Here is a 20,846-nt window from a genome sequence, read left to right on the forward strand (position 1 = left end):
CATGTACCCACCTCGGCCATTCTTATGCCCGATGCCACTGCCACTGCTCAAGATCCACAAACCAAGGGTGTTCTGGTTTTTCCAATCCAAGTAGAACCCATCCCCAACACAAGTTTTCAGAGCCCCGGTCTATCAGACCGAGGCACCATTCAAATTTGAGGTTGACCCGACCGCATTCAAAATCAACAAACTAGAGAAGTTGTTCAAAAAACCGTAAGGGGTTAACTCTATTCTTGACATAGAGGATGGGCACACCGAATCTACGGTTACCTTACCGGAGCGATTTAAGATGCCACACATTGACCGCTTTGATGGTTTCGAGGACTCGATGGTTCACTTACGGTTGTTTTTAGATATCTTGCGACCGATGGATTTGACTAGATTGAAAAAGCTATCTCTCTTTTTTCACACTATATCAGGTATAGTAGCCATCTAGTACGCCAAGTTGAAAGATTCTACAAAGCAGAACTGGGAGGAATTAGTCGACTCCTTTATTGCTTAGTACTCTTACAATACGCAAATCGATGTCATAACTCGAGATCTTAAGCTAACGCGTCAAGAGCCCAAGGAAGGCTTCTCCGAGTTTGTGACAAGATGGAGGGCCAAAGCGTCCATGATGACCACTCGACCTTCAGAAAAGGACCAGATCATAATGGTTGTCTGGAACCTGCATAGCAAGTTGCTGTAGAAAATGATTGTTCTCCCCTTATTTACCTTCAAAGAGCTTCATGAAATGGGGGTGCAAATTGAAGATGCCATGAAATAGGAGAATATTACCGGTGATAAGGAGCCAGCTAAGAGGTCGTTTGCTCGTAGTTCCAATACTGCCAGCTATAGCACAATTGCGAGGCCATTTGAAATAAGTGTTTTCACCACAACTAAAACTGTCGACCCTCACCATCCAACCCTACCCGACCTCCAGGTAGAATTTATCACCCACTATACATGACCCTATCCAAAGCTATGCAGGTGTTGATCAAGAAAGGGCACCTAAAACCCTTAGAACCTCACCCACTTCCGGACCCTCTTCCGTCCAACCATGACCCCACAAAATACTGTGCATTCCACTAGTAGCACGGTTATGAAACCGACCGATGCTTCCACTTGCATCATGAGATTCAAGATCTCATTGACAACACGGTCATCACTCCACCACAAAAACCAAATGTAACCACCAACCTGCTTCCTGCTCATAATCAAGTCCGCCCATATCGAAACCTTCACCTTATCCATACACTGTCCAACTCCTACGACCCCAACGTATATATTACCATATCTCACCTACCAAAACTGATGCAGTTCCTTCCTGAGGGCACAGACTTGTGCATGATGGACACATCTAATATAACCTGAGCCTCACAGAGCAGTGGTGACAACACCTACGGTAGAAGAGATGTTGACCTCGGAGGGAGGTACTAGTTTGCTATCGGAATATCTCGGGGCCTCATTTGAAAGCGAGTAGGACCCGAGCCATTATATTGTTCACACTACTCAACTCATGCCTGAAGTAGTGCTACCCACCTCGGTAGGTATTAATGTAGTCAGGGAAGATGGCCCGAACCAGGGGTTGGACGATTTGGTTAACCTAGAAGAAGATCTGGACAACTTGCAGTTCTTTGATGAACAAGACCAAGGTGATATGCAGATTGGGTGGTTCAATCTGAACGGGTAACCTGATAATGCCGGGTGGCTAAGCGATGGGTCAGACAAGAAAGAGGAAGCTCGGATTAAATCTAAGGAAAAGAAAGCTGAGATAGCTGTGGTAGTTGGGAAGGCTGATGAGAAAGGAAAACTACCAGAGGGCACATGTGCGGGAAAACCAACCTAAGGGGTGGGTGTTGTGAAAGCTACAGATACTAAACAGGAAACTGCGTTGAGGCAGTTTGAGAGAGAGAGAGTTGAAAATAGCCAGAAAACCACAATAACGTGCCGCCCTGAGGGGGACACTTGTACTGTAAAGATGATTCGAGTGGAGCCGGACAACTTTTTCGACGGTTGACGGCGAGTGATGGGACGACAATGATCTACATCTGGCCCATACTGATGAAGATTGGGGAGACTGCATCTTGGATAATACATGGTATTCTACGGAGACAAACCATTTTACTAGAAGTGGACGGTATTTTAAACCACCACACCTGGATCAAGCAGAGCCATTAGCAAAGGACCAAGAGGTCGAAAAACAGAAGGAGAAGCAACTAAAAAAGGAACTAGTTTTGAAGCAGCTCAAGAAGATCTAAGCTGATATCTCTATCTAGGGACTCCTCATGGCTTCCCGGGTGCACCGACAGGCAATATTGTCGGCAATGGACAAAGCTAAATTGTCCATTGATACAATGCTCGAGCAACTTGTGGGCCTAGTCTTTCCAAGTGGAGATAAGCCAATGCTCACGTTCTCTAACAAAGACCTATTGCCAAAAAGGTCGGCTCACAACAAGCAGTTATACATATCTGTGGAATGTAGAGAGAAATTGCTGCCAGTGGTGTTGGTAGACACTAGTTCTGCCATTAATATATGTCCATCCCGCACTGCCTATGCGATAGGCCTCAAACCGGCAGACTTCATCTCTACAGCCTAAGTGATACAGGTGTATGACAATACAAGCAGAGAGGTCATGGGGACAGTGAAAGTGCGAGTCTACGTGGGCCCATCCGAGCAAGAGATCCAGTTCCACGTAGTGGATGTGCCAGCTACCTTTGATCTACTGTTAGGGAGGGCTTGGTTACATCACATAAAGGTTGTCTCCTCTACTCTCCATCAAATGTTGAAGTATCCTCACGAGAGAGTAGTAGTAACTATTTTTGGGAACTCATCCATCCATCCACCTCCAGAGGTGACTATGCTAGTGCTAAAGATCAATCAAGGAGATGAGGATGTATTCCTGTCAAGATTCACTCTGGCAGAAGCCTGAGTAGTGTAGACAATTCTGGCTGCGGATGAAGGCATGTACATCAGTGCCCAGTCCATCTACTTCATGAACAAGCTGCGGCATATTCAGGGAATGGGGCTCAAAAAGAGCAGGCAGAAAGGTGTTGTAGCGCTAGTAGAGGTGCCATACAACCTGCATGCCTTTACGCTAGGCTACTTGCCCACCAAAGAAAACTGGATAAGAAAGGGGGAAGAAATGAGGGATAGAGCCAAGGCCAAGAGAGTTGGGAAGCATTATGAGCTTGTCCACAGGCCAATATGGGGAACATTAAAAGGGTAGTTTGTTAGAGAAGGACAGTATTTTTCCTTTTGTGGCTTTCCTAAGCCTTGGATGGATTCCTCGAAGAAGCGTGTCCCCGGGTTCGAGATCTTGTTTGACCATCAGTTGCAAGACAGTGATGAGGGAAGGGTTGAACCAAGCATCAACACTGGCTGGAGCAAAGAAGATGACTCAGACAACTGTGAGGTTGACATAGGGGCAACACTGGCTGATCTCTTGATAGATCCCGCAATCGACACAGAGAACTTGGGGGGATAACATTACTGTCTCTATGATCAGAGAAGAACTAGGTATGGATCCCACCAGTGGTATTATGGATGCATCGAGGGCACCATGTCTTACTTGGCAGCTAGAGAAAGGCTTTTTTTTCCAGTTCTGAATTCTGTGATGAGTTAGAACCTAATTCGATTGAGTTTGTGGAGTCGGAATCAAATTCAAGTCAGCCTGGGGAGTTTGAGTCTGACATTCTTGGGGGTGGTAACCCGGATGCCAAGGTCCTGTCGAGGTCTTCTTTTTCTTTCACTTTTGAGTCTGTTGTAATAGAAGAACTGAAATTTGTGAATGAGAACAGTGCAGATTCTGTGTACTGCTCTGTGCCACTAATTTATTGCATTCACCAAGATTTTCAGAATTTTAATGAAAACAAAGAGGAATAAATACCTCTGGCTTTGAAAAAATTGATTAATCGAGAGGAGGAGAGGCGTGCTAAGCCCTGTATTAATGAAATCATTGCTATTAATGTGGGTACTGAGAATGATCCATGCTTGGTCCAAATCAGGTCCACGTTGTCTTCGGAGGAACGCGAGCGTTTAATCACTTTGTCAAAAGATTTCAAAGATGTTTTCGCATGGTCCTACGAAGACATGCCTGGAATCGATCCTGAGATCGTATAGCACTGGATCCCTCTTAACACTAAGGCCCGACTAGTCAAGTAGAAACTGCACAGAGTTCGCCTAGATTAGGCGTTGAAGATCAAAGAAGAGATCACCACACAAATCGAGGCAGGGTTCTTGATTGTATCTGAGTATCCGACGTGATTGGCTAATATTGTTCTGGTACCTAAGAAGGATGGCAGAATAAGAGTCTGCGTCGACTTCAAAGATTTGAATAAGGCTAGTCTGAAGGATGACTTTCCATTGCCGCATATCGATGAGTTAGTAGATTTCACTGCTGGTCGTGCCTTGCTTTCATTCATAGACGGGTTTTCCGGGTATAACCAGATTCTGATGGTGCCCAAGGACAAACAGAAAGCTCCATTCACTACGCTGTGGGGCACCTACCGTTACTAAGTCATGCCTTTTAGGTTGACAGGGCCACATATCAGAGAGCTGAGACCACTATTCTGCATGACATGATCCACAAAGAGGTTGAGGTGTATGTTGACTATATGATTGTCAAGTCCAAAGAGTGAGAAGATCAATATACTGCATTAGAAATTTTTTTTCAACGAATCAGGGAATACAGATTAAGGTTAAACCCACAGAAATGCACCTTTGGGGTGGCGACAGGGAAAATGTTGGGATTTTTGATCACACATAGAGAAATTGAAGTAGATCCTTCCAAAATCAAGGCCATCTTAGAAATGCTACCACCAAGGACAAAAAATGAGGTGCATGTGTTTCTAGGTAAAGTGCAATTCATAAGACGGTTTATTTCAAAATTAACTTTGACTTGTGAACCACTCATTACAAAAAAAATACTTTTAGCGACCACTTTTTTTGAGTTGGTTGCAAATAGTTTACTTTTTGCGACTAATATTTTTTTGGTCGCTAATAGGATGTGTTTTCGCGGCCAACAAGTTTTTGGTGGCTAATTAGTAATTTTTTCAACTAAAAAATGTGATATGATCGCGAAAAGTAATGACAGGAGAGAGAAATAAAAAAAAGGGAATGTCAAAACCTTTGGTGACTAACTTATTGCGGTCACAGAAAGAAAAAGGCATATTTTGTATCAAAATTACCTAAATCAAAAGTGAATTCCTAAATCGATGAGCTTCCTTTTCATCGTTGCTCTCTTCATTCATTACTAATTGCTCTCTTCATTCGACCCCCTATAGTTAGATTGGTTGCTCCCTTCATCGTTGTATCTCCTCACTCTCTATACTCCTAATCAGTAATGAAACCCTAGCCACTATCTCCATTCACTTTATTCCCTGTTTTGCTCCCTCTTCATCTTCGACTCTCTTCATCATTGTATTTTCTTACCAGGTTAGTGTCTCTCTCTCTCTCTCAGAGAGAGAGAGAGAGAGAAAGATTTTAGATTTAATGATTGAAACGGGTTGCTTGTCTCTGATTCAGGTGAACTGAGTGCTCTCTGATCTCTTTTTGCTCCTTTGTTTCATGTTTTGTCTCTCGTTTTTTGACCCTTTTCACTTGTTTATCACACTTTGAATACCCACCATTTCATTGCCATATTGTGAGAAACAATTGACCTTCTTAAGTCTACAAAAAAAAAAAAAAAAACCCAAATTACAGAGCTGTGATTGGTTCAGGGGTCTCTATTGTGTTCTGTGATTTATGCTTATTCCATCACAAGTTAAGGTGTTGTAGTTGGTGATTCTACTTTTTGTGAAGTAGGCTTTAATTTGGAGCATTTTAAAGCTTCAACTTGTTGGTGTTTTGGAAATTGCTTTATATGTACTTTGTTATGCTGCTACTTGAGGAATTGTTTTTGAGCCACAAATGATTAAGCACTAAGCATGACAGTGGTAGAGATAGAATTGATCACTTCAGATGCTTTGCTAAATATGAAATACTAAAAGGGGTACTTAATGTCTTACCTAAAATAAAACAAGAAGGAAAGCAAAAGCTGGTCATATAGAGAGTTAGTTCGTATTGTAGTGTTACTAATTCAATTTATAGAAGTAATCTAAAAACCTTTTTCTTTTTCCTTTCTGTATTCATGCTTTCACTTGTGCTGCTTTTCTTTCACAGAAACACTGATAGTTACATTCTAAAATTACTTAAAAAGATGTCTGTGAGAGATGCTCTAAACCCTACTCTTGATGATGAAATGTCTGTTGATCTTAGAGTTTTTTTAATGGGTGAAGTGGTAAGGAGTCGTGATTGGGGATTGTTTGGGAATATGCTTTTTGTTTTTCTATAATTCTTTTGTCTCATGTATAAACGGTTATTTTGCTGGATGGATTTGCAGTCATTGGAGTAGGCGCTGCTTATTTTGGTCTTAGGCCTGTTGTGGAGTTTATGACGTTTAATTTTTCAATGCAGGTCAGAGTTGTTTTATATTTTTGTCATCCCCAATACCTTGCAAAGAGAAATTTTTTGATATTCTATTTATATTTGTTTTACTTGGTTGCAATGGTCAAACTTACTTTGGAGCTTTAACTAATAGCTAATTAATTTAAAATCTTGTATCTCTCTATTCTTTAGGTTGTTATTGATTAGTGTATGGACTTTGAAAGGTTTTGTGGCTTGCTATTACCATCTACTATCATGATGGTAATAATACGATTTATTATTGTGAAATCATCGTATCTATATGGATTATTTCAGATTTTGATTGTTTGTAATTTCTTTAGTAGGCCCTAAATTTTTTAGGTACATAAAACTAATTTTGAAAACCCCTAATTTTTAAAACCTTTAAATTTTAATTTAACCCTAAGTGAGTATTAATAGTTTGGGTGGCCAAGCATTAGATGCATCACTGTAAATAGCAATAGTTTGGTCAATTTCTTTGAATCTGCTATAGATTGATTGTTCCTCTATATCTAATTCTAAGTTTTTTGGTTATTATCCAGTTAAGGAATTTTAATTTTTTATTTTTATTTTGTTCCATTATGAAGGATATTGTTCATGCTACTTGACTATTTTTTTCTTTTGTCAAAGCTATTGTATCCATTAATGGTATTATTGCTTTTTAGATATTATGAATGCACTGATTTTTAATTATAAATTTGTGTTGGGGGGATTTGGTGTGAAATACATGCAGAAGAATCACTAAAAGAAATAGCCATAAACACGGCAATGGCATAACATGGCACAAACACAACACATGCAAATCTGATTGTTTTGCACAAATATTCAACATCAAGCAAGCAATTTCTACCCAAAAATAGAAAATAAAACAGCAACAAAGATGCTTATATAGGCACCACAAATCTGAATTTTATTCACTAAAATATTAGCTTTACTAAACTTTCTCATCCAAATGCCCCCCATTTGGTCTTCACATTTTCTGCTACTATAATAAGAGATCACTTTTTGCTCTTAGTTTTTTACAGCCGAAAAAGTTGAACATGTAGGGAAGTTCCAACTCACGATCAAAATCATTAGCTGACCTTTACATTTTTTTTTATTTATTGTTGTTACCAGTTCTTTAGTGAACATTTATGGCTTTGCTTGGTAGTTTGGTTTAAAGTAGAAAAAAATTGTGGTGAGTTCAAGGGGAAAAAAAGCTAACCTTTAATTTGGTTTATTGTTGTTAGTAGATGCATTTCTTATCTGGAGTTTTGGTTGCTTTACATAACATATAAACACATTGGTAGTGTGAACTTCATCTTCTTATGTGGAGCTTTGGGTGTTTCATTAGCTTAAGTTGCATTATAAAGCAATATTACTTTAATTTGTTCAAATATCATTGGACATTACTTTAAGCTAAGTCATGCTTTGGCTAAGTTTGTGTTGCTGTTGTAACCTCTGGCAAGGTGCAGACTCATTGCAGCCCTTTCCAGCTTTCATCCTTGATATTGAATGGTTGATCCTCATAACACACATTCCATTAATTTTCTTATGTGTTCATGTGTTGCATTCGACTATAATTTGATTCTCTTAATTGTTTCTCCTTTGTTTAATTATTCTATCTTGTTGTTATCAATTCTGTAATGCCTCCAACATTTAATATGTTTCTCTACTTTAGGTAACAGAATTTCTACCCTTGATGATACAGTTATGGAGACAATGGCTGAAGGAGGGGAGTTTCGATATAACATTTCCCCTTTAGCAAATTATTCTGATATAGCAGAGAAATCAATGGAAAAGTTTGTTTCTGTAATATCATCATTCAGGTGCTCCTCATCTGGTTCTCGTGCTAGTGGTCTCTGTGCCCCTCTAAAACATGTGCAGAACACATGTACTAGTAGGTAATGTTGCTTGACCTTGATGCTAAAGTTTATTGCCCCTAAACAAATCCTTTTATAAGCATCTTAGTAATTTGTATGCCGGGGTTGTTAACAACTCCGCCGGTCCCAAGCAGAGGAGAAGTGAAAATTGAGAACCAAGAACTGCCTAAGAGTGAACATTTTCATTATTTAGGGTCGATTATCACAATAGCGGGAGAGATTGATGCAGATGTAGCCCATAGGATTAAGGCGGGATGGTGTAAGTGGAGAAGTGCGTCTGGGATATTGTGCGATAAACGAATACCCACTAGACTAAAAGGTAAGTTTTATAGAATGGCTATTAGACCAGCTATGTTGTATGGGACGGAGTGCTGGGCAACCAAGAAACAACATGTAGATAAGATGAGTGTGGCTGAGATGAGAATGCTAAGGTGGATGTGTGGTAAGACTGGACAGGACAAGATTAGGAATGAGTGTATTCGGGAATGGGTAAGAGTAGCACCGATAGAAGATAAGTTGAGAGAGAATCGTTTGAGATGGTTTGGTCATATTCAACGGAGACCAACAAAGGCAGTAGTGAAGAGATGCGATGCTGTAACGGTAGATGGAAGTGTTAGGGGATGGGGTAGGCCTAGATTAACGTTGACTAGTGTTATAAATAGAGATATGAATCTACTTAATTTGACTAATGAAATGGCCTTTGATAGGGCCGCATGGAGAAGAAGGATTCATATAGCCGACCCCATTTGATGGCACTTAAGGCTTGGTTTGGTTTGGCTTGGTTTGTTGAAGGTCAAATGTTGGTGTGGATTTAAACAAATTTGCATATTCACCAACTAATTAGAAGGCTTCCTCAGCACAATGTAGATGCTAAGCTTGGATAGATATTTAAACAGAAATTTGTTCTGGCATAACTCATGGTTTTTCAATTCAGTTAAAACCACACTCTTAAATGTTATCATTCTTTGGTGTCTGTAAGTTTGTCATTTCCTTTCTTATTTCTTTTGTTTATTTATCATTCCACTTTTATGTTAGTTTAAACTGTTTCTGATATCTTTTATGTAGAGCTTACTACAATCAAAGACTCATTTTGGATTTGTCAAGGCCTTAGATTATATTGCCACCTGTGTGATTCACACCCTTCGCATCATAAGCTCGTAGGTTAAGATATGGCAATGCCTTGGTTTTGTATATTCAATTATCTGGAGCTTATGGATAATAACAATGTAGTACTCTCTCTGTAACTGTTATCATGTATGCATTGCAGCCTCTTGCTTTACTAGGCTCAAAAGATTGCAGTTTTCTTTAAAAGTATTTTGTTTGTTGTCAAGTTATATTATTGTCTCTTTCACTCCTAGATTTTAGGTTGTCATTCGTGTATGCTAATGGATAACAATCAAGAGCTTGTATTAAATGACATTTTTCTATTTACAGAATTTTGTGCATGACTAATATTGTGATAGAACTGTTAGAAAGGTTCTTGTTTGAATACTGTGGTATTACTAAATTTCTGTTTATTAAACTTTGTAGTTTGAGGTAGCTTGGTGTGTAATGATTTAGTTGAATTCTCTTTGACCAAATGGTTATTGTTTCGATAAACAATTCGCTTCTAAATCTATACCATGAGAAACATAAATTAATGACTTGTCTGCGGACAAGAATGGCAGGCAAAGCCCTGTATACATTGATGTTAATCAAGGTTGGCTTTTGTTTATTTGGGTTCATCCTATTTAGTTGCTTCCCTAAGAACCTTCCAATACCTTGCATAATTAGATTAAAACTTGTCAAATTTGCTCCAAATTTGTTCCAAATTTGTGTCTAAAATTATTTGATTTTTTTCTTCTTTCTATAGTGTGACAATGGCTGGTATGCATTAGATTGCAGCATACCATCTATTTTATCAGTTATAAGGGATTGGCCTTAATGCTTCAACCAGCTCAGGTTGATGTACCTAACAGTCCACAACATGTTGGGAATCTTGTCAATCTCAATGCTATGGTGGAAAAGAAAAGGCCCCTTATATATGTTTATGATTTGCCCCCAGAATTCAATAGTCTTTTTCTTGAGGTCAGTATGTGCACTACTTGTGAATTGTGATTAATGATACACAGAAAGGGTGAGTTTTAACATTTTCCATCTGTTTATTCATTCTTGTAGGGACGACATTTCAAGTTTGATTAATATTTTCCATCAATGAAGCATTCTCTAGTTAGATTAAATCCCTATTTTCTTTGGTTTGTGTTTTTTTTCTTTATTTATTTTTTCTTCTTTTTCTTCTTCATTTTATTTTTTTTATTTTTTTATTTTTTTGAATTGGGCAATAAGACTGTGTGTGATTGCTAGTTTTGGGAGTGGACTTAGATCCATAGATTTTTACAAAATTAAAATAGAAGTGTAAGCAAAAATATTATTATTAACATCGCTTTCTTCATTTTTATTTTTATTTTTTATTTTTATTTCAGGTAGCTAGAGGCGTAGTCATATGGACCTGAGTTTTCCGGTGCATTAATTCTAAGTTGTGCTTATACGTGGAGTTTTTGATATACTTTGCATCAGTCAAATATGACATGCATTTGAAATCTTTGAGGGCTTTGTTAAATATGTTTTTGATGTGGTGAATTCGTTGTAAACTAAAAGGATGGATAATTATTTTGGACTTGTAATGAGTTCATATTGACAGATGGTAGTAATTAGATAGATTAACTACTATTTTGACTTTATAATTGATGATTTTTTGTTTTTAGATTGGATTGTTGATGGATTGAGATGTTGAAATTGATTGGATGGACATGAATTATGTTATTAATTGCAAATGTATTATAGGTATTCAAAAAAATTAGCATTATATTTAAAAATTTATTTTTTGAAATTAAAAGCTTTTTTGCGGCCAAGAACATTTTAGCCGCAGTAGGTCCTTGAGAAAGGTTCTAGGAATAACTATTGGTGACCACTACTGTGGTCGCCAAAATCCTCCATTTTTGTGACCAGTTTTTTTGTCGCAAATGATCAATTTTTAACAAATTTAAATCCATTTTGTGACCAAAATATATGGTCGCTGATGGTAACTTTTAGCGACCAACTTCAATTCTGGTTGCCAAAAATCTTCTGTGACGGGCTTTTGGCGAATAAATGGCGACTAACTTTTTTTGGTCTCTAAAAACTATTAATGACCAGATAACAACTTTCTGCGACCAAAAGGTTGGTCGCTAAAAGTGTTATTTCTTATAGTGACTATTTGGTCTCTTGAAGAAAAGGAAAAAGTTTTGATAGGATGATCAATGTCAGTTTGCCTTTAAGAAGGTCAAGCAGTACCTTCAGAAACAGCCTGTGTTGTCACCGCCAGAGCTGAGAAAGCCTTTGATTTTGTATTTGTCGGTAACGGATTCGACCATGGGGTGCATGCTAGCTTAAGAATCTAAAGATAAGGTGGAGAAGGCCATCTACTATTTGAGTAAGAAGATGTTAGACTATGAGACCTGCTACACTCCCCTGGAGAAAGCTTGCTTAGCCTTGGTATGGGCTATGTAGACACCCCATTTTTGACTGCCCTTAAGACTTGAGCGCTTTATTCCGAACATCCGATGATGAAAGTTACGCTATGCAATCTTTTGAATTTTCAACGAAGAAATTTGGATTCAAGCTCTAATCCAAAACCTTGCACCCTATTTTGGCCAAACTATTTTAGACCTTAAAACTCTCTTTTTTAAAATATTTTTTCAAAGGCTTTTATGATGTTCCGAGGATCGCATTTCGTTTAAAACATTGCACTTTCGGTAAACCGAGTAAGGACAAAGTGGAAATACATGGAAGGAAGGTGAACTCTTTGAAAAATACTTAAAACAACTTATTTATAGGTTTGGAGTTGAAGAAAATAGGGGGGGGGGGAGGGAAGAAAACTAGTTGGGGGAAAGGTTAGGCATCAATCCATTAGGACAAAACTAAGAAGCCTTCCCTAAAATAAGCATATCACTTTTCACACTTATAATTTAGATATGAAGCCACCTCCATTGGAAAGTAGACTTCTGGGGCTTCAATTTAGACTCAGTAATCATCTAAAATCGAGTCCGGATAAGGGAGATATGCCCATTTGAAGTTGGGCTTGAAATATAGATTTTTAGACCCAGCCGGGTACATTTAGAACCGGGCGTGCCTCATTGAGGCCCGGCCAGGACTTAATGAAAACTTTTCCCGACTTGCTTTTTAGGCCCAGCCGTGCATTTCTGGGCCCGACCGTGGGTTTTGAGGCCCGACCGGGTCTCAATGGCGCCAGATAGACAGTTGGCGGGAATTGGACAAATATCTTTGTTTGAAGATATTTTTGACCTTTTTGGCTTAAATTCTATAAATAGGGCCTCTTCCTTTAGAATTCAAGGTTAGCAAAATTTCCAAAGGCTTTGAAGAGCTAAATAGACCCCCTTCCATCTTCCTTCCTCCTTTGACCCTCAAACCTTCTTTAGCTATACATACACAATATATACACCATTAGAGCTTGTTCTTGAAGCTTTTTTCTAGAGTTTCAAACCATACTTCATAAACTTGAGGGTGTTTGGAATCAAGTTTGATCAACAACCAAAGCTTGCCCTCTTTAAAGAGGTATAAGCTTGTCACATTTTTCCTTGCTTTTATTTCAATCTTTTTCTATCTTTTTCTTGTGTTTTATTACTGTTTTGGACCTATTTCAAGTGTTGGAACTTGGGGTTGAAGAGCTACCAAAGGTAGAGAGGCTTGACACCCTTTCTTGCACCTTATCCCATAGTTCATACCCTTTGTTTTTGCACTCTTTTCTTTGGTTCTCATACTAATTTTCAGAGCTTAAAAAGGCTAGAAAACATGGTTTAAAAGTCTCAAAAATAGAGTGGTTAGCCATCTCTCCTTGATTTTTCTTACTAGCTTTATATCTCTTGCTTTTGTCTATCTTTTTGTGCTCTTTAAACACACTCTTAGCCACTATTTTTGGGTTGTTTTGGGACTATTCTTGGACTGCTTTGGGGCTGAAACATGTGATTTAGCTTTGGGGCTGAAACATGTGATTTAAAATTACAAAAAGTGAAGGGGTTAGCCACCCCACCTTAGGCTTTGTTCCATAGCTTTTTCTTTACTCTTTTTACTTACTTTCTCTTGCTTTTAGCTACTATTTTTGTACATTTTAGAGGCTGTTATGGGTTGTTTAATTCATTTAAATAATTTATGCTTTGAATATCATGCTTGTTGTGTTGTAAGTCCTCATAGCTTCGGTTGTTTAGGCCTTAGACACCAAGTCATTTGAGTTGATAGCTTTATTTACTTAGTTTTCATGCGAAGAGTTTCATTTTAATAATCAACTTCGCAATCATGTATGCAATCTCCCCCCTTTCTTTTTTTCTTCTTGTTTGAGAGTTATTTCAACCGGTTGATGGTTATTCGAAATATGAGCTAGAGACCTATGCTCAATGGCTTAATCTCTACGGAGGTTCATTGTTAAAGGCATGGTCTCTCCATATTTAGGAGCACCTCTCGCTTGACGTTCCTCTCATTTAGCGAACTTAATCATCACCTTGGACTTAATAGACTAAAGAATGGAAAGGTCTAAAAATTACTAAAATGAACCAACCCACATAAAGAAAATGAGTTATATTGCTTGGGGTTCGATCGGACGTTATGCTGAGTCCATTGTGTCAAGGATTGTCTTACATCAATTCATGATGTTTTAATAAATCGTGAAGCGTCTCTACCTCTCTCTTTGAGTTCAATCCATGATAGGAGAGAGGAGTGGCTATAGTTCCTTTAATTTATTAATTTTTGTCCCGATTGTACCCGAAATCATTAAGCAATCAACTTGCTCATTGATGGTTTTGGAAACGATTCCAACCTTCTCTCGAGGCTTTCCCATGACAGAGAAGTGTGAGAGGGACAAACAGAGTCTATAACAATTCTATCTGCACTGTTTTTACTTCAGAGCACCAAAGAGAATTTTGCATGAAATTGAGGCATGATCGGCTTTCTCTAGGCTCAGTCAAGCTTCATTGAGGGCCATCCGGTCATCAATGCTTGGTCAGCAGTGTATTTGCAGAAAATATAGGGAAACTGTGGACGCGCCCTCGTGGGCTTATGGTTTTCCACAGTTCGGACTCAATATGTCACGGTTCTTAATCTGATCCCACAATTTGCAATGTGAGATTGATAAATCACCAAAGAGTCCAAATCCGGCAAATCGTTTTGGAAAACTGATTTTTAAGAAAGAAGTGCCAAACATGGACTGCTTTGCCAGATACAGAGTCACCACCTAAATATTTTGTTTTGGGGGAATTTAGGAAACCCTGACTCGTGCCTAAGGCCACGTGTCCATCATCACCAAAGTTACCTCGGCTCGGGAACTTGGGTACGATTGGGGAAGGTCAGCCATGAGCACCCCCGCTCGCCCGATCTGAAGATCGGCTTGTACTAAGCATGATATCGAGTTTTGAAAACATATGTGTTCTTATTCCGGTTAATTAGCTAGAATTTACTATATGATGCACACAACACACAAGTATAGACTAGATCGCCTAATTTGGAACAAAGCATCGCATATCCGTTTGTTTGGAAATGGTTTGAAGTTTGCTACTCGCAAGTAGGCTAAAACACGGATTTCAATGAATTATCCCAATTCAAGCAACCCAACCATCACCCACAGGCATTCAAGCAGTTATATCACATAAGCAAATAGCTTCATGGTAAGCATGCTGTCGTGTTAACACTCACATACATGCAAGATGCTAAAGCATAAATACTCACAGTGTACTCCGAGCCAAAACAAGGAATATGTTAGTAATCAAATGTATGATCCAAGTCCATGTTAAGATGGCTAATGCATCGCAGGCATAATGCAACTAGAATAGGCTCGGCTAATCTAAGGATGGCATGTGAAATGCAATAACTCGATACATGCATTCAAGTTGGAATTGAAATACCATGCAGTTAGTATGATGCGCCAAGCACGGTGCATGCAATACAGATGAATGATGCAAACATGCGAGCATAAGTATGCTAATTGAAACATGCCCTAAACTAACCATCAAGAGCTAGTAAATAAAAGGGAGAAAGACGTGGGGTTGGAAGACATTCACACACGCATGCACACTTATTACACAATTGCGCCCTCTCGACGGAGGGTCCGAAAGAATAATACAAACCAAATAAATAATTAACTATTCTAGCTAATTAATTATTACAAAGCCACTTAACTAATTTAACAAATTAACTAAACTAGTAAAGCGGTAAAGTAGCCTCGGGAAGAGAGATAAATGCGTGCATGCTCTGCTCTACTCAGAAATCCATCGCCATACTCATGTTGCCTCTATTTACACTGATATGTACTTCTGAAAACTTCACAAGTCCCAAGGAAGCTTCAAAATCACTCTCTGAGCATAGTGGAATGTCACCGACCAAGATAAAACAACACTGGCCATAGAGTTATGGTCATCGACCAAAAATGGGATCACTGGCACTATTTGGGTAGTCAGCCGGCACTGAAAGTTGCCGACCGGCCATTTCCTCTTGCAGAACACTGGTTTGCTGCAACAGAGGATAGACAGAACATGGCGATGTATTTTCAAAGCAATTTATGCACCACCACCCTCCTCAGCATGTTTGAGACTTAGAGGAGCATGGTTCTCGACCCTCGGGCCATCAATCATACATTTCAATGCATGATGGCCCAAAAAAGTCAAACGTGCAATTCAATATCAAATGAAATGCACAAAACACATAAGGGACCTTGTAGACACTCCATTTTTGACCGTCCTCAAGACTTGGACGTCACCGTTCGAACACTCGGTGATCATCGATTTTTGTGTTCGTCTTGAGTTCCCGGAGGTCTCAGCCATGCGCCTTGCCTCAGGATCTCTCGACTCGACTGTTTTGTGTTTGGTTTTGCACCAAACACTTGTGTTTTGCTTTGGAGGGCAGGGAATGGCTTGTTGGCCAGCCCCACACCTCACCAGCCATGGCTTGAGGCCACCGGCCACTGTTTTGTTGCCATCGGCCAAATGTTTGGCCGGTCGGCACAATCGATGGTCGGCCGACCATTGTTTTGGCCAATTTGTCATTTTTGGCTGGCCAACCACTGTGCATCTGCTTTTGCAGATATTTTTATGCCAGCTGTGCTAGCTGGCATACACCTTGCACCCTCTCCATATGTATGGAGGGATTTCACTCTTGCTTAGCTTGTCTTGTAAGCTTTGAAAGAGTGATCCTCATAAGAGGAGGGCTTCTCCTCCCTTCTCAAGGGTTAGAGGGTTGAGTTCCAGAGGTCTGGATTAGGGTTAGCCATAGTGTATCTATTCTATCTCTATATCTCCCTCTCTTTGTGTATAAGTCTGTGTTTGTCCTTACTTTTGTGCACAAACACCTAGTTTTACACCTTACCTTGGTTGCTGAGGAGCCATTAGGTTGTTCTTGAAGTTTTGAGCTGGTTTTTAGCTCAGGAAAGCAGCTGGAGTGCTGTTCTTGAAGGGGTCTACAAGGGTAAGAACTTTACCTTTAAATATCCCATTTTTGCATAGTCTTTTTGCCTACCTTGCATCTATTTTTGAGCTTAGTGTATAACATATAAAATTCTTGTTTTTACTTGCTTAAAATAGTTGTTCAAGGTTGCTTTGAGCTTTGGGGTTGTTTGACTCCTCTTAGGCCTTGTTTGGCCCCCATTTTGTGTTTTTTTGGTGAGCTCCGGGACCACCTTGTTTGGGCCTCCTCACCACTGAAATCTTGAGGGATTTCAGTAGTGGGGATGGTACCTGAAGGTCCTAAGAAGGAGAGGGCCATCCCCCCTCCTTGTTGCCTTCAAAAAGTGTCATTTTAGCCTCATGTGTGAGCACCATTTTTAAGTTCATGTTTGCCATGTCTTAAGTGTTATTTGTGCTTATTTTGTTATGATATAGCACTGTTTTTAGTTGGTTTAGACATGCTATGCATGCTTAGCATACTTGTCTTGTAATGCCATGAATTTGCCTTAACATGCTTTGTGCTTTGAGCCTTGTTATAGCATGATTTTGGCCAAGCTTTGTGAAGCTTTGATGCATGATTTAGTACGCATTAGCTCTATTTTTAATAGCTTTGGCCATGCTTGACCTGCTTTGTATAGCCACCTTACATTTTGGCCTGTTAGCCTTGGGTGTGTGAGTGTTGAGCATGCTTTACTTGCTTTGTTTCAGTGGTTTGGAACCACTTAACATGTCATTTCAGTCCTTGTGGCATGCTCGTATGCTTGTATTTGATGTTCCTTTAAGGCCTTAGAGGGTTTGTGTTTCATGCTCCATGAATCTGCCATTGTGTATGCCATCATGTTTAGGCCTCTAGGATGCCATATCAATGTGTTTTTGGCTTTGTTTTAACATGCTAAAACTCTGATTTTGGTTGTTCAATTGGTTTTGCTAAGTGTAGTTCAATACCCCTTTGGTGAGCCTTAGGCCTTGGACCTTAGTTGCATTCTTGGCATGTCTTGTTTACTTGGTTTGGCACCTTTTATAACATGATTTCAGAGCTTAGTATGCATGCCATATGTCCATGTTTATCCCCTTTTAAGTATGCTTAAAAGTTGCTTCTATGCGCCTAAGTGTTGGACCATGTTTACATGCATGATTGTATGTGTTTTGGCCCTCGTTTCCTTAGCATTTGGCCACTGTTTTGGATCTGGTAGAGAGTTGTCCATCTTGGTGTAAGTCCCTCCCTTGCATGTGGTCGCATACTTGCCTTGTGTATTGTTGCATATTTGCATTTGGCATGCATTCTCTTGGTTACGTTGCTTAACATGTCGTTACATGTCTTGCATACTTACATGTTTACATTGCATCTTGCATGCTTGATTAACTTGCATACTTGTTACATGCTTGTTTGCTTAGGTTGTGTGCCTAGTATACATTGCCTGTTCACATGTTTGATGGGTTGATACATGCTTGCATGTTGGCCCCATGTTCATATTGCATATTTAGCTCCCATGCTTAGGTTGCATTTGGCATGCATGCCTTGCCTTTTGAATTGATTATGATAGAGGTTGGGCCTCCATTGTTTGTTTATGTGCATTTCATCCCACACCAAAATGAACAACTTGGTTTCTTAGGCCATCACGTATTGAAATGCACGATTGGTGGTCCGAGAATCGAGTACTGTCCCCCTTTGAGTCATAAACATGATAAGGGGTGTATTGGTGCACACATTTGCTTGAAATGCATTGCCATGCCTTGTTTTGCCCTCTGCTGCTGTCAAAACAGGTTCTACAGGAAGCTTTGGCCGGTCGACTACATCAAGTGCCGATCGACCAATTATTGATGGCCGATAACTCCATAGATGGTCGATGACCACTTCTATTTGGCCGGTGACCATTCCTCATGGCCGGTGGCATTCCCTAGTGTTCATAAGGTATACCTTGGGAATTGTGCCATTTTTAAAGGAGTAGAGCAAGGAAAACAGAGGCAGGTTGTGCATGGCATTGGATTTCCGAGCGAAGCCAATCCAAGCACGCATGCATCCCTCTTCCCGAGGCCTTTTAATGCTTTTCTTAGCTTAATTGATTTGTTAATTAATTAGGTGGTCTGTAAATTATTTAATTAGCTTGTAGGTTAATTAAAGTGTATTATTCTTTTGGTCCCTCCGAGCGAGGGCGAATTTGTAATAAGTGTGGGTGCGTGTGTGCATGTCTTCCAACCCCTACTTCTCTCTCTCTTTTACTTACCTGCTTTGATGGTTAGTATTAGGGCATGTTTAATTTAGCATACCTTATGCAATGCATCCGTGCATCATTCATCAGCCTTGCATGCACCGGGCTCGGCGCATCATGCTAACCGCATAGTATTTCAATTCCAAACTTGAATACGTGCATCGAGTTGTCGCATTTCACATGTCATCCTTAGATTAGCCGTGCCTGTTCTAATGACATTCAGTATGCGATGCATTGGCCATTTGTTAACTTGAACTAGGATCATGCATGATTACTAACTAGTTCACTGCTTTGGCACAGAGTACGATGTAAGTATTTATACTTTAGCATCTCGCATGAGTGTGAATGTTAACATGACAGCATGCTTACCATGTGGCTATGTGCTTATGTGATATTACTGCCTGAATGCCTGTGGGTGAAGGTTGGATTGTTTGAGTTGGAACAACTCATTGAAATCTGTGTTTTAGCCTGCTCATGAGTAGCAGATTTCAAATCATTTCCAAACAAACGGATATGCAATGCTTTGTTCCAAATTAGGCGATCTAGTCTATACTTTTGTGCTGTGCGCATCACATAGTAAATCTAGGCTAATAACCGGAAAAAGAACGCATAATGTTGTCAAAACAAGATATCATTGTTAGTAGAGGCCGATCTTCGGATCGGGCGAGAGAGGGTGCTCATAGCTGACCTTTCCCAATCGTACCCAAGTTCCCGAGCCGAGGCAACTTTGGTGATGACGGACACGTGGCCTTAGGCAAACGAGTCAGGGTTTCCTAAATTCCCCCAAAATAAAATATTTAGGTGGCGACTCTGTATCTGGCAAAGCAGTCCATGTTTGGCACTTCTTTACAAAAATTTGTTTTTCAAAACGATTTGCCCGATTTGGACTCTTTGGTTCAGATTAAGAACCGTGACAATTTGAGTCCAAACTGTAGTAAGCCCAAACGAACAAATTGGGATTTCCCTCCCGAGACGTTTGGGGACGTCTACAGTTTCTAGCGACTTTGCTGGGGAGGTTAGAGAGCTTGACTCAAACTTGTGATATCTTGTTTTGATTTCACTTATGTGTTTCTTTGCATTGCATGTGCATTGGTGCGCCTAGGACACCGTGTTTGTCGTCTGCTATTCCTGAGCGGTTAGCCTGAGGCTGCGTGCCATAAGGTTGACCAGTTACGGGCTCTGCCACGATGGGAACACAAACCCCGGTTGTCACCAGGGCACCCTTTTCGAGCATTCGACCTAGTGCATATCGGAATCTGTAGTGACTATTCCAAACTAGGACAGGTTGCTTACCCTATTTTAGGTTGTTTGAAACCGCTGCGTGCATAGTGAAATCCTAGCTCCTGACAAAATAGGACAGGAAAACCCTATCCCAACATAGTGGTGTTTTGGTTCTCATTTACTTGCTATGTGCTTTTAGAGTGTATCTCTACAGGAACGCACATGTCAGTTTGCAAGTTTAGTACCAGGCTTGAGGGCATCAGTATCAGTGTTTTGGGGAATCGGTTATATCTGCGGGTATCAGATTCAATTTTTTGGGGCAGTGATTTTGGGGAACAGTGATCAGTAGGATAGTACAGTTATTCAGCTATGTCTATGTCTATTCCGTTTGGGCTGAAATGCTGCGTGTTTTCTCTTTCAGTTCAGAGATTTAGTACAGAATAACCAGTGTTCTCCCTTACTGAGGCAAGACAGATATCTGATTCATTAATCAACCGGTTGCGTCAGTCACCGTTCAAGTTCAGTGGACTTATGATGACACAAAATTCAGAGGAGATTGTGGTTATGGCAGCCGCGTTGGACCGAAGAACCATCTTGCGGGATGAGCCCAATGTCGAAATACCACATCCGCCCAGGTCGCCTACCGCGCGCCTGATCTGGGAGCCCC

The 20,846-nt window shown here is 40.0% G+C and overlaps 1 protein-coding gene across 12 annotated transcripts; it reads left to right on the plus strand.

Annotated features, from left to right (window-relative positions):
* The first annotated feature begins 5,103 nt into the window (after window positions 1–5,103).
* Window positions 5,104–11,026, plus strand: LOC114319734 (uncharacterized). 12 transcript variants are annotated; one of them, XR_003649556.2, is made up of 6 exons: window positions 5,104–5,416; window positions 6,363–6,436; window positions 8,085–8,307; window positions 10,139–10,353; window positions 10,444–10,520; window positions 10,749–11,026. XR_003649556.2 is itself a non-coding variant. In XM_082887677.1 (6 exons), the coding sequence occupies exons 3-5, from the start codon at window positions 8,117–8,119 to the stop codon at window positions 10,465–10,467; spliced, it is 405 nt and encodes a 134-aa protein (XP_082743803.1). In that variant the 5' UTR covers window positions 5,425–5,506; window positions 6,363–6,436; window positions 8,115–8,116; the 3' UTR covers window positions 10,468–10,494; window positions 10,749–11,026. The 12 variants fall into 12 exon arrangements, 1 of the variants encoding a protein (XP_082743803.1); XR_003649553.2 differs by having other exon boundaries at window positions 5,105–5,506; window positions 8,115–8,307; XR_003649554.2 differs by having other exon boundaries at window positions 5,105–5,416; window positions 8,115–8,307.
* Window positions 11,027–20,846: the final 9,820 nt, after the last annotated feature.

This window comes from Camellia sinensis, chromosome 9, assembly GCF_055761805.1.
Source record: "Camellia sinensis isolate YWXY chromosome 9, ASM5576180v1, whole genome shotgun sequence".
NCBI lineage: Eukaryota > Viridiplantae > Streptophyta > Magnoliopsida > Ericales > Theaceae > Camellia > Camellia sinensis.

Coding starts and splice junctions, on each gene's coding strand:
- LOC114319734 (XM_082887677.1), top strand. CDS start 8,117: ATGGAGACAATGGCTGAAGGAGGGGAGTTTCGATATAACATTTCCCCT. Junction 8,308..10,163: donor CAGAACACATGTACTAGTAG/GTAATGTTGCTT, acceptor GGTATGCATTAG/ATTGCAGCATACCATCTATT. Junction 10,354..10,443: donor TCAATAGTCTTTTTCTTGAG/GTCAGTATGTGC, acceptor TCATTCTTGTAG/GGACGACATTTCAAGTTTGA.